Source organism: Lissotriton vulgaris, chromosome 5 (genome assembly GCF_964263255.1).
Source record: "Lissotriton vulgaris chromosome 5, aLisVul1.2, whole genome shotgun sequence".
Lineage (NCBI taxonomy): Eukaryota > Metazoa > Chordata > Amphibia > Caudata > Salamandridae > Lissotriton > Lissotriton vulgaris.
In genome coordinates this window covers 1,854,023,107-1,854,040,844 of record NC_141693.1, presented here as the reverse complement: position 1 = coordinate 1,854,040,844, position 17,738 = coordinate 1,854,023,107, and the positions used below count along the sequence as shown (strand labels likewise).

Here is a 17,738-nt window from a genome sequence, read left to right as displayed (position 1 = left end):
GAGAGTTGGAAAGGGTGATTAGGAATATGTCACTGTAGCTGTCCAAGAGAATCGCTATGCAATCCCTTGGGCTCTTCACCGAGTTCTGCGGTGAGATCATGTCCAGGGTATGTGCCTTGTTATCGATTGGGGTTTTACCAGTTGGTGTAACCCCAGAGTTTTAGTTCTCTGATGAAAGATGATCAATGGGATGCAAAATGGTGTCTGCTTATGTATTGACGTTCGAAGTAATAGAAGGTTGTTTGTTCTCACTGTGACGATGGAGGCAACATCATCGCATAGTGTAAAAGATTGAGGTTTATTGGCAGAGAGTAAATATTTGGCTGGCCTTGTGTGAGTTTAGATTACACTACAGGGTTTGGTGTAGTGTCCTCAGAATGTTTGATTTAGATTCAGTCTGTAGCAAGGCAGTAGTATAGAGATAGTGTTTGTATGGAGCCTAGTTCTCTGGTGCAGTTGTTGTTGGGTAATGATTGTAGGTCTTCTGGCCCCCTGTTGCCTGTGAAGTTTAGCCTCCAACAGAGATCTCTGTGTGAGGGATTGAAGTCAGTGCTAACTTTTTCTCTTACCTAGATGTTGAGAAGTATAACTTGTACAGTTAAAAATTGATTGGCAGTTAAACTCTACTTGTAGTAACATTATTACGAAGGATGAATAAGATTAGTACATTTTCTTAGACAGATTTGGACAGACCACCAAAGGTAAGCTATTCCTTACTGTCACAAATAAAGATTATACACCTACAACAAGGCAAAACACTCCTGTTAATGGTATACCATGCCCTCGTGATTAGAAAAATGAAAAAAACGTTTTTCTTTTTAGAAGAACCCTCACTCACCACTAATTGGTGACATGCTTCATCATTGGGTTCCCGCTGGGGGGACCGAATGTCCACCCCAGCGTGCTACTACGCCTGGTTACAGCGGAGCTGGTTCGTGATGTGTGAAAACAGTGCAAAAAACTAATGAGTGATTTTAAACTGTGTGTGACATTAAAAAATGCAATGTTGTAACCTAGATACATTTTAATAAAGGTCAACCTGCATTAGGTTAAAACAGTGTAAAACGGACTATACAGGGTACTGTATTATGAAGCCCGTGTCCTTAGTCAAAATTGGTCAACATGTTACTGCTGTAAATTAGCAATATCGCTCAGCATTCGTCAGGACCCCAAAAAATATCCTCCGGTGGTATGCACTTGCTAAGGTGCACCCTCCCGTGGGTATTTTAATGTGAAAAATTCATTCTGTGATTTACTCACGGACATTACCCGTAGAGGCTCACCAGACTTCGCTGGAGCCAAATACCTGTAGAAAAACGGGAGACAAAGGAAGACACACATGACATCACATAAAGACATGTACCTACATGTAATCAACTAGGATTGATGATAGAGGACCAGAAGGCCAAGTGGACATTAGGACCCCAGATAACCCGCTACAGGTTGCCAAACTGGACACAAACCGGAAAGAAGAAGAAATAGCGACAAGCAACTATAACTCTTACAAAATGATTGGAAGTAGCCCTATCAAATCAACCCAAACAATGTTTCCTCACCAAAATCACGGCACTGATGTGAGAATAAAAAAAGATGGGGACCCCACAGTGGGGAAGACGGGGAATGGACCAATAAAAACATCAGAATGGGACCATCTACAGATCAAAAGCAGGGAAGGGAAAAAAATAATTAGTTTAAAACCCAAGCAAATTGAAAAAAATGAGGTCCCTATTTACCAAATCCCCAAGATCAGTGAAAAACTTATATTCACACCAGAATTTCAGTCTAGAGGCTGGCACGACATACTTAACCGTGGGAATTTACTCAGACTATTCAAATCAATACCAGCACTGACTAACATTGTAAGTGAGGACATTATCTCTGTTGAGTTTATGGAGGGGAAAAATAGTAGCCAGACGAGCAAATGACATTCAAAACCTGGGGCATAGTACTAACCAAACAAACCCCAGAGGTTTATCCTACTCCTTTTATTGGGGATGAAACAGCATTTGAAAAAGTAGACACATAGATCGTTACTGTCCTAAAAAATGGACTTGGTAGATCACCCACGAAAAATGTTTGTACCCAGTCGCAAAACACCATAGACAGAAATTTTGAAATAAATGAAAAATGGATTAATGTAGCACTACATAGCAACCATAAACAATGATATGGTAGTCCATCGCAACTAGGAGCAATAAGTAACGACAGAGAAATAATAAGAATGTGTTCATGGAACATTAATGGGTTGAGAGGTAAGATCCATAACGCACATGTAGATTCTCTAGTGGGAAGTTTCCAGATTATAGTACTACAAGAAACATGGGAAACCGACCCATTTCTGTTACAGATGAACTATGAACACACAAAGAAAGAACTATGAACACACAAAGAAAGAGCAAAGGTTCAGGCGAGCTAGTGGGGGTCAGGCAATATTTATCTCTAATACGTTACAGGTACACCACGAGCAAGTGGAAGTAGATAGCACGAACATCCTTATAGTCAAACTAAACTATAAAATAAAAAACCAAAAATCCAAAACGTTATACCTGATTACTGTATACATACTGCCTACCAATCGAAGTAGGGAAACAATTTGTGGAGTCTTGAACAATGTTCTAATCAACAAAATATTGGAGGATCCCCTAGCTGATTTTATGATAACTGGGGACTTTAACCTCAATCTTATGTCACCCCACATAAGAGATGATCCAACGCGATCACAAAATCACCAATGGCTAATTCCAGAGCAGGATATAGGGAAAGAAAATTACTCCAATAGGAACAGAATGGGGACAAAATTTGTAAAGGACATTGAAGCTATGGGACTTCGAATTCTTAACGGCAGAATAAAAACGGATTTGCCTCCAGCACATAGTTACTTTGGGTATAACGCACACTCCAGGATTGATTACACCATGTGCTCATTATTTATGTTTCACAACATTACCTCGTACCAATTAAAGAAAATAAATGAAAGTGACCACGCACAGCAAATAATTGTAATGAACATTGGAACAAATACAAACAAGGTTTATCAGACTGTCCAAGGGCATGTTGGTACAACTAACTATAAAAAACTGTTTTGGAATGTTGTAAACAAAGATGAAACGAATAAACAGTTGGAAAGGCTCTTGGAAGCATGCTTCAAAGACACTGCACTAGAATCAGTGATAGAGCAATGGGAAAACTTCACTGGGATGCTGATCAGTACGCAATGTCAAACACAAACAACTAAGAAGCGAATGGGGAAAGAACCAAACAGAGATAAGGAACACCATTTAAACTTGCCATATACAATAATGAAACTGAAGAAAGATCGAAACAGGAATATCAGGTTAATGAAGAAACTGGGAGTAAAAGCAGAAAACCTGGGAAACTTGAAGCTATTAAATCAAAATTTGAAGAAGCTAATATGGGGTGAAAAAAAATAAAGAAAAACAGGCAACTTGGGCAAAAGTATTGCACGCCAGTAAGCAGAAGAATTAAAGAGATTTTTGGAAAATTATCAATTGTCTTGCCAGATCTAACGAGCAAGTAGTCTCATCACCGCTAACCGAGCAGGATTGGGAGATTTTCCTGAGGAAACATCTAAATCAAGACACTATACAGTCAATTTTACCGGAAATGCGACATGGGTGCAAAAATGACAATGATATGGAATCTCCCGCTCAGGATAATGATTTGGATACGCCAATACCCATAGAAAAAGAAGAGATAATCAAATCTATAAAAAAACAGAAGAACAGTGCTCCCGGACCAAATGGGATACCGTTTGCACTCTTGAAAGAAAACCCAGAACTATGGGCGACCATCCTAGAGAAATTATATGTAGAAGTCATCCTAACAGGAACTGTACCCAAGTCTTGGCGAGGATCCCTAATAACTCCAATTTTTAAAAAAGGTAACTGGGCACTTGCAGAAAATTATAGGCTGATCTCTTTGCAAGACACGGATGCCAAGTTGTTTGCCAGAATTTTGCTGACCAAACTATCGGAATGGGTGACGGAAACCAAGAAATTGCCCTTTAACCAAACAGGCTTCATACAAGGCCTAGGAACAACAACAAACACACTGGTTCTCGCCCTACTTATGGATAAGTCAATCAGTCTGAAGCAACTACTGTATCTATGTTTTATAGACTTTAAATCCGCATTCAGTTGTGTTAATAGGAACTTACTTTGGGAAAAACGTAAGAAAATTAAACTTCCAGCTTACCTTCTGAAACTGATTCGCCTCTTGTATACAGACACATGGGTGAGTGTGAGGATGGGGGATGGCAGAACATTATCTAAGGAGATTCCCGCAAAGGAAGGCCTAAAACAAGGCTGTGTTCTAGCCCTCCTTCTCTTTAATCTGTTTCTTGCCGACCTAACTGTAATATTGGACGAGGAAAATGTGCATCCCCCGAAACTAGCTGATAAGCGTCTCACGAACCTGTTGTATGCGGACGACATCATACTTTTGAGCCACACTAAAGTGGGACTACAGCGTCTAATTAGGGGGACCCACATGTACTCGAAGGATAACGGGATGGTCATAAATGAGAGAAAAACTAAGATCATGGTTGTTACCAAAAACAATAAAATAAGATACAAGAGTAAATGGTTCATGGACAAGACCGAGCTAGAACAAGTAGAGGTATTTAACCCTTTCCATGCTGATGACGAGCTCAGCTCGTCATGATGCACGGTTGAGCTGTGCTGATGACGAGCTGAGCTCGTCATGAAACAATGGAAATGGGCATCATCCAGCACCGGAGGGGAAAACACCTAGCAGCGAAGGTGATAAATACCTGGGTGTGTTATTTGATGCAAAGGGCAACTTCCAACTACAAAAAAGAGACAACCAAAGAAAAGCAAATGCATTAACTGCAGCATTCAGAATTGTGCAGAAGTCACTTTCCAAACTAACCTACGGCCCTCTTCTGAGTATTATTGGTGCAAGACTCCTACCGACTATCACATACGGTAGTGAAGCGGTAATGGGTAAGCATACTGAAACTCTGAACAAAATCATAACCAGAGCACATCGGGCTCTATTTCATCTTCCAGCGAACGCATCCCCTGCCCAAGTAAGGTTGGAATTCGGACTTACCAATCAACAATATGCAAGGCAAGGCCACTTCATAAAAGTATGGAATCAAATAAAAAATGACCACCAAAATGAAATATCGCACCTGTTATGGAGAGAATTAAATAACAACACCAACTCTACTGCAGGGCTCTATCTTAGGGAAGCAATAAAGGATTTTGCGGTCATGTCGATATGGTAAAATAATATAACAAAGACATTGTTTAAGAAAATAATTAATAAAACCACAAACCATCTATCTATTCTAAGTGATAAAGCTACCCTTACTGAGAGAAAACACGCCTGGGCGACAATAAATGGTTATAAAAAGAAGGAAATTCAACAATATCTGGTAACACCTTGGACGGAAAAAAAAAACAGGTGCCCCTTAAAGCCAGATTTGGAATAATGCCAGACATGTGTCACCTTCCACCGTGGGAGAGATCGGTAACCCAAACGCAATGTAGACTATGCAATAGTGGTGAGGAGGATATTCTTCATCTTCTGTGTACTTGCCCTGAACTCTTGCAGGAGAGAAAATCATTGCTTAAGTTTCTTTTCAAGGCAGGAGGCATAAGGACATGCAGGCAGGCCCTGATTAAGTGCCTGCACTCGAATGATATCATTTTAAATGCTACCTTTGTAAAGTTCCTAATAATAGTTGAAAGGAAACTAGGACTTGTATCTACTATAAATATTTAACTGACTACAAAGCAGGTGCAATGTCATTTTAAGTGGTTTTATACATGAATATAGCTTTTACTGTTTTTCCTTTTGATGTGTAATATTGTAAGATTTTAAATAATCAACATAATAAACTACTTTGTACATGTAATTAATAGGCATATTCCCCTTTAATCAACATATTGTGTGCATCACCCTTTCGCATATGTTATCACCTGTGTGGCAATATCACAACCGTTCGTTTGCCTTGTCAAGGGTTGTGGACCCTTCTCTTCATTAAACTAATGTGGCCGGGTACAATTTTCCGCTACTTTCAGAAACAATTTTTAAGTTAGTTCGTATACAATATGCCATAGGGACCACTTTTGTTTGTCCCCGGTTTCTTGTATACCAAATGTATCCATAGTTCGTAGTAGCACCCCCTTTAAAAATAGTCGTCAGTAAAAGAATTGCGGCTATATTTAAAAATTCTAATGGTATGCCCTTAATGGGAGTGTTTTGTCTTGTTGTGGGTGTATAATCTTTATTTGTGACAGTAAGGAATAGCCTACCTTTGGTGGTCTGTCCAAATCGGTCTAAGAAAATGTACTAATCTTATTCATTCACTAAGTCACTCTTTGGTTGTTTAATATATACTTTAAATAGGGGTACAGGAGTGACTGTAATAACCCTGACTCTCTTGTTGGTAATACTGTATTATTACGAAGGAGCCAGTTGTGGCAACAGGTCTAATTTCCTTAGCCGGCCTAATTCTGTGAAAAGTAACTTCTGTTTTACCATCTTGAAGTGGAGGAAGAGTGGAAGGGAAAAAAATCACCAGGTTGTTTTGCTGTATGTTTGTCGCGTATCATTTTATGGTTTGAATCTGTTTATTGATTTACAGAGGAGTACCATCTACATCCAAAGGCCGGTGGACAAAGCTGAGACATGATAAAGAGTGGAACAAACAAAATATAATCTTTTATCCCAAGAAGGAACTTCAACTCCTTCCCTCCCGTCCTCTAGCTCCCTGCCCTTACCACCATTTTTACAATGTGTTCAGCGATGCATCTCAATTTCACTTGCATATTCGATCCACTTGGGAATGCCACCATATGTCTCACATGTCAATGGTAACGGTGGGAGCTGGGCCCATGAACTATCAGGGTATAGTGCTCACAGCATTTAAAGAAGTGGATGGCTCTGTTTTCCTTTTCAAAACAGTAGCAGAGTGGAAGCACTGAAGGTGTGTATTATTCAGACAGGATGGATACAGTAAAAAGCCAGGCTGTGGTATTCTGTTGGACAAGTACCTGGGACTTTTACTTTTTTAATTCAAGGTTGGATGAGTGAAACTAAAGTGTACTCCTCTCACATTTAAATGTTGAATGAATATTTGGTGACCTGTCGTTAGTGGTTGAACTGGAGGAGGGCAGCAATGTGAGGACCCTTCTTCAGTCTCAGTTGTAGCAGTGCAAGAAAAACATGCTCTCCTTGATCCCCGAGCCTCAGTGGGCACTGTTCGGCAATAGGCGATAGAAAAGGTCGCCAGTCTGATCTTATCTTGAGATCTTAGTGACCATCTCTTTTGGCTGTTGGATTCCTCTTTCTTGCTACCTCTCATTATACGTCAGATCCACAGTGTAAGGCACATTAAGTTGTTTCAGGGGTATTTGGGAAATTTGATGCTAATCTTCCAGGGATACGAATACCGATGAAAGACTCACATTTGGGGATTTTGCTCTCATTTCTGGATCTACAAGGTGCCCATTCTCAATGGACCAGTGTCTGTGTTGCCACCTGCGTCATAGTGTTTGTGTTGCCACTTACGTAAATAAGCTTTAGGGCTATTTGTTCTATGGGCTGAAATGGCCCATTCATCATAAACAAAAAATGTCAGAGGTTCAGGTGGCTGGACCATGGTGAGGTTCATTACTATGAAAGGTGACTTTAAATTGCTAATGCACTTGTTTCAAGCGTCCGTCTCCAGAACTTAGTGTGTCAGTACTGGTTGCAGTGATATTGGACCAAAATGTATTTAGGAAAACCTGTTCTGGGGAACCTTTCTCCACAAACCTTATTACTCGATTCTTTTCAAATGAATATCATTCCCTTTATATCGTATTCTTCTGGGTGAATGCCCTTACCATAGATCAGTCCCTTTAGTCTGTTGTGTTTCAGAATTGCAGTCTTTCTTTTACTTTTGGTCTATCCTCCCTCTACTCTGTCCCCGTCTACTTGTTTTTCTTTCATCCTCCCTTCATTACTTTTCCACTCTTTCGTCCACTTCTCCTCAATTTTGCCTCCTGTTTTTCCTTAATGCTGTTGTCTACTTCTGCGTATAGCATTTTCTCTCCCACTTCCTAGACCCTTGTATCTCGATTCATTTTTATACTCTAGTTTCTTTACCCCAGGCTTATATCCTTATACTCCTACCCCTTCTTTAGCACCACTACCTCTACATAACTACTTATACCTCTACCCCTTACCTAGCACATATACCACGGTCTTTATTGTTGTACCACTACCCTGGCACATTAACCCCTACATTATACCACGGTCTTTATTGTTGTACCACTACCCTGGCACATTAACCCCTACATATACCCTTGCACCTCTAGCCCTCCTCTAGCACCTGTACCCTACTTTTATTCTAGTATCTCTGCTCCATAACCTAATTTTCTGATCCTTATCTAAACCATAGTATCTCAGTCTAGATTATACCCTGTTACAATTACCTCTTCCCCCACGCTTTTACAATTACCATATCTATACCTTAGCACTTTTTTCCCTACCTTATCTGCACCACAGTACCTTTACCCCACCTGTACCATAGTCTATCTTACCCTGCCTATATCCTTGTCCCTCTCCCCTATACATATTCTTGGCTCTTTTTCCATGCATACTACCACTGTACATGTTGAACTGCCTATGCCATAGTACATCCCATATTTCCATTCTTTTACCTTGTTGGGATGCAAGTTGGCATGTAGAAATACGCAGACAACACCAGTAAATTAGGAGAGGGTTTATTGTAAGTTGAATGAATACTTAAAGTTTCCACCGGGAGCAGATGTAGTTAGCTGCTCAGTCGTGGTCTGTCTGGCTCAATCGCCCTTCATAGAACACTTGTAACCCTGACACTTCATGACATCATTGGCTAACCCACTAAGCAGGATACCACACACCGCTAACTTTGCCTAAACCATAGCATTTCATACTTACACCCTAAATTCTCTATGCCACCTACACTTTTGCGCCTCTCTGCCCACCCTGACATCTCTGCCTTTGATGTGATGCAGCGATAATTCTGTGAGGGGTTTGATCTGTCAAGTCCTGATGGAAAAACCATCGGTCTTCACAGGTAGTCACAGAACTGCCTTGCTAAGCGAACACACCATACCTTCTATTGAGGATCTACTGAAAATGTTTAAACCAAATTGTAAAAAAGTTATTAGAAAAGATCTAGAGGAGTCTCTGCATAGATGTCCTGATAACTATCTATACTAATATAATAAAGAGAGAGCCCAAACCTTTGAGGCGGGTAATCTCAGGAACCACAGCAGCAATCACAACACCCAATACAGCGTTGGAAAGGGCAGTTGCAGCAGAAGGACATAGGCCATGCAGGCACCCACCATATAAATTTAAAAGGTAAAAGAACCGTGCCAGCAAAGTAGTCTCTTGTGAGCGTGTCTGCATTGTGCTGTGGGCGTGTGCTGGGGGCGTGAGAAACACTGGGGGCGTGTGGTACGTTCCGCCCTTCATGCCATGTCTCATATCGTGTGCTAATCCCACCCTGCTCCCTTTAAATACCCCGGCACCCCATAATCATAACCCACCCGTACTCCTTAAAATACCCCAACACCCTTAAACACTAACCCATCTTAACCCAATACATATACCCTGTACCCCAAAACCCAAACCTATCCCTAAACCCTAAAAATACCCCTGTACCCTAAAACCCAAACCTAGCCCTGAACCCTATAAATACCCCTGTACCTCAAAACCCAAACCTACTCCTGAACCCTAAAAATACCCCTGTACCCCAAAACCCAAACCTAGCCCTGAACCCTAAAATTACCACTGTACCCCAAAACCCAAACCTACTCTTGAACCCTAAAATACCCCTGTACCTCAAAACCCAAACCTAGCCCTGAACCCCTAAAATACCTCTGTACCCCAAAACCCATACCTACCCCTGAACCCTAAAAATACCCCTGTACCCCAAAACCCAAACCTAGCCCTGACCCCTAAAAATAACCCTGTACCCCAAAACCCAAACCTACCCCTGAACCATAAAAAAACACCCCTGTACCCCAAAACCCAAACCTACCCCTGAACCCTAAAAATACCCTATACCCCAAAACCCAAACCTAGCCCTGAACCCTAAAAATACCCCTGTACCCCAAAACACATACCTATCCCTAAACCCTAAAACTACCCCTGTACCCCATAACCCAAAACTATATCTGAACCCTTAAAATACCCTAACACCCCAAAACATATACCCCTATACCCATACTCACCTTATCCAAACATAAAAAAAACATGCTTTTACCATTCATGCATTTACAATGAATTTCGTTGTAAATGTATGCGTGGTAAAAGCATATAAAATGTAATGCCATGCGTTATAATGGCATTGCGGAGTCATGGTACTTTCGTAATGAAAGTATGCGGAGTGATGGTATGCGGAAACAAAGTTGCGGAATAATGGGTGTTTACCCTCCCCCGGTAAGTACATTGGTGGCACGGCGGCCCACATCTCCAGCAACATACTCATATTTTTTCACCACCCATTTGAAAAATGCATAGGTCTCTCTCATTGATGGCCAGCACCGACATACACTTTTAGACACACCTCCCCCCACAAGTTCTAGGATTGCGAACTTTAGAGCTGGGGAGCTACGTTCGCATCTCGGCATCAGCTCAACATCCTGTGATTCCAGGCAAATCGCTTTGTCTCCCCGTGCCTACCACAAATGAATGTGTTCTTCTGTAATGTAAATTGTGCTCATGCCATGTTGTCGAGTTCGCGCTATATAATATTGCAAGGAAAAATAAAGTAGGGAAACGCGAGTTCACACACTACTGAACGCGCACTCTTAAGTGCATCAGCTGTGCACTGTGAATCGGAGCATTTCAGAGGCCTGTCGCAGATAAGAAATGCTATCAAAACGAAATCCTACAAAACAATATACTACTGGCCTGCAGCAATTCATACCCGGACAACGTCGGGACGGGCTGCTAATATATATATATATATATATCGAGTCGAGAACTATACCGAGCTGAAGCCCTGAGGCAACTTGCAGATAACAACTATTACAGGGAATGCACGAATGCAGTGTACCAAACAAGCATAATGAAATACGATGCCTTAGTGCAAAAATGGTACAACCATAATATGCTCGGCAAGGACGAAAATCTCTTTCTCAGGAACCACACCCCCATGCTACCAACTTTTTATCATCTCCCCAAACTTCATAAAGACATGGAAAAGCCTCCGGGACGACCAATAATATCATCAATTGGGAGCTTGACCGAGAGCATGTCACGCTTCGTGGACAACATCCTGTTTCCCTTAGTAACAAGACTTGAATCTTATATAAGGGACACGAAAGACTTCTTGATTAAGATCCAGGAACTAGCATGGAACTCTGGATACCTGCTTATGGTGCTGGATATAACCAGCCTTTACACCCGTATAGATCACAGGCAGGGTCTCGAAGCCATTAAGCATGCTCTACGTCAACGCCCAATGAAATATGCATGTCATAATGAAATGATTCTGGAGTTCACAGAGTTCTGCCTGACAAATAACATTTTCCTCTTTGAGGACCAGATGTATATCCAAACATCTGGGACGGCGATGGGTACCTGCTTTGCTCCCAGCTATGCGAACCTTTTCGTTGGCTGGTGGGAGGAGCAGGTACCCAGGAGCTGTACGGCAGGGACTGAGACAGGGCAGGTCAAATGCTCGTATCGTTATATTGACGATCTGTTTATTGTTTGGGATGGAGGAATGGAATCGGCAGAGGAATTTATCAGGATTCTAAATAACAACGATCTCAATCTACACTTCTCGGGCTCGGTTAGTCCGGTGAGAGCGGAGTACCTAGACCTGAGAGTGTACATTGAAGATAATCAGATGCATACCACCCTGCACAGAAAGGACACTGCTGGCAATTCTACACTCTTTGCCAGCAGTAGTCATCCCACCCAACTCAAGAACAGCATTCCCTACGGAGAGCTTTTGAGGATCCGTAGGAACTGCTCAAAGGATTCCGATTTTGAGGCGGCCGCCTCAGAAGGCATTGAGAGATTTTCCATGAGGGGTTACGGCACCACCTTACTCACAAATACCCTAAAAAAAGTAAGGAAGATGCCTCTTGGCAATTGAGACTCCTGTAGCTGGTAGGAACAGAAACTCAAATAAGAGCGATGGCAAATTCAGACTCATCACCCCTTATTCCAAAGGAGCGGGGGATCTGAAAGCCATGCTCACAAAGAATTGGAATATTCTAAAAACCGACAGTGTTCTTGCAGATGACCTACCTGCCTACCCTTTAATCACATTCAGCAGAGCTAGGTCACTTAGTGATATGCTTGTCTCGAGCCACCTAGACAAATTGACACCAAAAGCTAACTCCCTGAAGCGGATGGCAGGCTTCTTTCCTTGCGGCCATTGCAAGGCTTGCAGTGGCAGCAAACGGGTGCTATCATTTGACATACCTGATACCAGGAAGAAAGTGCCGATCAAGCACTTCATTACATGCAGCTCCCAGTTTGTAGTTTACTGTTTGACCTGTCCGTGTGGCTTACGCTACATAGGCAGCACGATCAAGGAGCTCAAGCTGAGGATCCTGGAGCACCAACGGGCGATCGAGAAAGTAGACATCTCATATCCGGTCGCCCGGCATTTTGCAGAGGAGCATAGCAAAGATCGCAAGCAACTCCGATTCTTTGGATTGGACATTGTTCCACCGAATGTAAGAGGAGGCGAGAGGCTGAGGAGACTCCGCAGACTAGAGTCCAGATACATTGTAGATTTATCTACGAAACAACCTGGTGGGCTCAACAGCGGGGAGGAACTAGCGTACCACTTGGGCAAGTAACACTGCAGGAGGAGTACATTGTCCTTCCTTCCTGATAGGAAGCTATGTATACTGTAATGAAAATCCAACTAGAACATGTATACTCCTTGGGATAATAACAGCATGAACCATATAAGATCAGGAGTACTTCTCCAAATATGCTATATCGGTGACTTTCCAATTCTTACATCAATGATCTTGATTTATTATTTCTGTATACCTTGTTAATCTGAATTTTGAACAAAAATGTAAATAATGATACATAGATACTTTTGTCCCCCAATGAAATCGAGTATGGACCACCATAGGTGTGTAAATATGTACATAGACAAACAATCCAACTAGCATATATATACACTGTACATGATAAGTATGAGATTTAATTTGTATATGTATGTGTAGTTAATAGGATTGAGTTTATAACATTGAAACATAGGTTTGCCTCCTTCACTGCGGATGATTCCGCAGTACAGGGATAATCACACAACATAATGTGACCTGAGAGTATCAATCTTGGCAACCTAGTTACAAATTTTTACTTTAATACACACCTAGACATGGTTGTGTCTAACTTGACTTCTGTAAATAGTGTAAATACACTCTTCCTTTGCGAGTTCCTTGAATTTAAAGAGTACTTTGCTGTTATATATCCTGTAAATAGCACTATCTAGGAATTAAGATGAATCATGAAATAACAATTTGGTTCACCTGCACTTATAGGATAGGTACTAATTTTCTAATTTTCTTCTTTCATGTGCCTGAGGATTTGCGTTACTTCCTATGTTTCTTGCACTGTCTTGATTATGTTAGCATTGTATATATATGCCATAGGACACAAGCCGATCCACGGCTTTATTTTAACCATGATTACTTCATGTTTAAATCAGTAAAGACCCTTGGATAGAACACCATTCCAAGATGGCGCCCATAGTTGCCTAAAGGGGTATAGTCCTATGTCTATGACAATGCTCATGACCTGTTGGTTTATAATATGGATTGTAAGATGTGGATGAATGACACACTGACGAAGGCTCACGCCGAAACGCGTCTGTGCTTTTCTTTTCCCTCTAATTAAACCCTGGTTAATCTTGGTCCGCGAGTGCTGCCTCTTTCTTGTGGATTCTGAGGAGAGTCGAGCGAAATATATATATATATATATATATATATTTGAAATCTGAGGTATGGTGGCTCTGAAAGGAAAGGGTCCCCTGGGGGTCTCTGCCGTGATTGGCTGAACTTTGGAAGTAATAAAATGAAGTTGAAATGGTACAAAATTGTGGTTTCTGTTCCAAGGAGGTCTATGGTAATGTTTTTCAGTACTGCTATTTTTACTGTTACTGTGGGACTCACACCAAGACGACGGAGGAGATTCAAGCATGTTAACCTATAAAATATATCAATACTGGAGATCCACAGTGTAGAGGTAAGTAACTATATTTTTCACACTGAACAGCATCAGCTAGTTTCATTTTTCCTGTCTCGCAACAGGCATCTTCTGAAGGACTTTGGTTTCACCTTTTTTATATTCCTCACACACACCAAAGCACTGCAAGGAATAAACTGCATGTGTTTTACAACTCCCTTACCTTGTTCGCTACAAAGCATTGCGCAAATAAGCAGAGCTACTACAACTTTCTTTTCTGTATTGCATGTATGCTTGTCAGCCTGTGCGGAGCTCTGCAGTATCGTTTGTTACTCCCCCACTGTGACACGTTCGAAAGGGCTGTAATGTGTGGTGATATTCACATAGTAAATCCAGGGTCCTGTTTTTGAATTCTTGGCCGGCATCAAAAATATAATCGGCGACCTTGAAATTATGAATGTAGTAAAAACTAGACAAGGCTTTAGATATGCTGTAAATGTGTGCAGGATAGAGAAAACTCAAACATCTGGAAGATGTAAATCAGCTCTCTGTATTTCTTGACTGGAAGCGCAGAACTCTGCCGGTAACCAGATTTAAAACAAACATTGGCAAAGGCAATAGGTCTCGCCTATGCAAGAGCTATTGGCTTTGCCAATGCGTTTTAGTCATGTGGTACACCAGTGTGGCTGCTGTTCAGCATGCTTAAAGGTTTGTGGCATAGAGCAGTGTAGCGTGCCATAGAGTGACAGAGTAGAGTGGCATGGTCCCTTGGAGTGCCTTAGAGTGGCATAGACTGTCAGAGAGTGGCATAGAGTATTGTAATGTGGAGTGTCTTGCATTAGAATAGAGTGGAGTGGTGTAACATGGAATGATGTTGAGTGGCATAGAGTGGAGTGATGTAGAGTGGCACAAAGTGGAGGAGCGTAGAGTGAAGGGGCATTAAGTGAAGTAGAGGAGCATAGAGTGTTGTGGCATAGAATGGAGTAAAGTGTCAGAGTGGAGTGGCATAGAGTGTCATAGAGCGCAGTTGAGTGATGTAGGGGGGGAGCGGTGTGGTGTGGAGTGCTGTTGAGTGGCGTGTCATAGAGTAGAGTATGGTAGAGTGGAGTAGAGTGTTGTGGAGTGGAGGTTAGTAGAATTGAGTGTCATAGATTGTCATGGAGTGGCTTAGACTGGTGTGGCGTGGCACAGAGTGGTCTAGAGTGGAGTGGAGTGGAGTGGAGGGGCATGGAGTGTTGTGGACTGTCGTGGAGTAAAGTGTTGCATAGTGGAATAAAGTGTTGTGGAGTGGAGGGCCACAGAAGGGGAGTGCCTGTAATTGAGTAGAGTGGAGTGGTGTAGCGTAAAGTGAAGTAAAGTGGAGTGGCGTGGCCTGCAGTAATGTAGAGTGGGGTGGCATACAGTAGAGTGGCTTAAAATGGTGTACAGCAGAGTGGAGAGGCATAAAGTGGAGTGGCATGATGTGGAGTGGAGTGGCATTGATAAAAGTGGAGTGTAGTGGCTTGGAGAGATGTAGTATGAAGTGGTGCAGAGTAGAGTGGTGTAAAGTGCAGTGGTTTGGAGTATAGTGGTGTAGAGGGTATTGGTTTAGAGTAAAGTCATAGAGTGCAGTGGTTTAGAGCAGAGTAGAGTACTGCAGATTGGAGTACAGTGCAGTGGCTCAGCATAGAGTGCATTGATGTAGGGTGGCATACACTACAGTGGTGAAGAATGGAGTGGTGCAGGGTAGCGTGGCATAGAGTGCAGTGGCGTAGAGTACAATGGTGCAGAGTAGATTAGAGTGGCATTGAGTGATGTAATACACAGTAGATTGCATTGGCGTAAAGTGTATTGTTTTGGTGTAGTGTGCAGTGGTGTAGAGTCCAGAGGCATTGAGTGCATTGGCGTTGAGTTGAGTGGAGTGGTATATAGAGTAGAGTTGTTCAGAGTAAAAAGGCATAGAGTGGAGTGGAGTGTCATGCATTGCAGTGGTGTAGAGTAGAGTGGTGCAGAGTATAGTACAGTGGCATAGAGTGCAGTGGTGTAGAGTGGAGTTGTGCAGAGTAGAGTGCGGAGGCTTAGAATGCAACAGTAGAGAATGCAGTGGTGTAGAATGCATTGACGTATATTATGGTGGCCTACAGTGGAGTGGCATAGACTTGAGCAAACTGGCATAGCGTGGCATAGAGTAGAGTGGCATACAGTGTATTGGTCTAGAGTGGAGTGGTGCAGAGTTGAGTAGCATAGAGTGCAGAGGCTTAGAATGCAACAGTATAGAATGCAGTGGCGTATATTAGAGTGACCTGCAGTTGAGTGGCATAGACTAGAGCGAACTGGCATAGAGTGGTATAGAGTAGAGTGGCATAGAGTGTATTGGTGTTGAGTGGCATAGACTAGAGTGAACTGGCATAGAGTGGTATAGAGTAGAGTGGCATAGAGTGTATTGGTGTAGAGTGGAGTGGTGCAGAGTAGAGTGGGGTTGAGTGCAGAAGCTTAGAATGCAACAGTATAGAATGCAGAGGTGTGGAGTGGAGTGGTGCAGAGTAGAGTGGCGTGGAATGCAGAGGCTTACAATGCAACAGTATAGAATGCAGTGGCATATATTAGAGTGGCCTACAGAGGAGTGGCATAGACTAGAGTGAACTGGCATAGAGTGTATTGGTGTAGAGTGGAGTGGTGCAGAGCAGAGTGGCAAAGAGTGCAGTTGCGTAGAATGCAGTGGTGTAAAGTGCAAGGTGTAGAGTGGCGCAGAGTAGAGTGGCATAGAGTTCAGTAGCAGAGTGCACAATTGCAGAGTAGAGTTCAGTGGCGTAGAGTATAGTGGTCATAGTAGATATAGTAGCATAGAGTGTTGAAGTGTAGAGAATAGTTTCCGGCCAAAGTCATCGAGAAGACCGTCAACAAGCAGCTGGCCGCCTTCCTCGAGACGAACGGATCCCTCGACCACTCGCAGACTGGCTTCCGGGCCAACCACAGCACCGAGACCGCCCTCATCGCCACCACTGATGACATCCGAGCCCTGCTCGACAACGGAGAAACAGCGGCCCTCATCCTCTTGGACCTCTCCGCGGCATTCAACACTGTCTGCCACCGCACCCTAGTGCAGCGCCTCTGCAACGTCGGAATCCAGGAGAAGGCACTAGAATGGATCATCTCCTTCCTCGCCGGAAGAACACAGAGAGTCCGCCTTCCCCCGTTCAGATCAGAAGCCACCGAAGTCATCTGCGGCGTTCCTCAAGGCTCCTCGCTCAGCCCCAAACTCTTCAATGTCTACATGAGCCCCCTTGCGGCCATCGCACGCCAACACAACCTCAACATCATCTCTTACGCTGATGACACCCAGCTGATCCTCTCCCTCACCAACGACCCCGCCACCGCCAGAGCCAAACTACACGAAGGAATGACAGACGTAGCCGAGTGGATGATGAACAGTCGCCTGAAGCTGAACTCGGACAAGACGGAGGTCCTCATCCTGGGCTCCTCGCCCTCTGCCTGGGACGACTCCTGGTGGCCCCCTGCCCTGGGCAGCGCACCCAAACCGACAGACCACGCACGCAACCTGG

The 17,738-nt window shown here is 42.9% G+C and overlaps 2 protein-coding genes across 3 annotated transcripts in view; both read left to right on the top strand.

Moving 5' to 3' along the window:
- Window positions 1-17,738, top strand: part of CACNB1 (calcium voltage-gated channel auxiliary subunit beta 1) — a 478,106-nt gene that overhangs the window by 126,507 nt on the left and 333,861 nt on the right. The window lies entirely within an intron of this gene.
- LOC147717527 (uncharacterized) lies at window positions 988-5,395 on the top strand. The gene is made up of 2 exons (XM_086920523.1): window positions 988-4,638; window positions 4,782-5,395. Exon 1 carries the CDS (start codon window positions 2,355-2,357, stop codon window positions 3,429-3,431), a length of 1,077 nt encoding a protein of 358 aa, XP_086776649.1. The 5' UTR covers window positions 988-2,354; the 3' UTR covers window positions 3,432-4,638; window positions 4,782-5,395.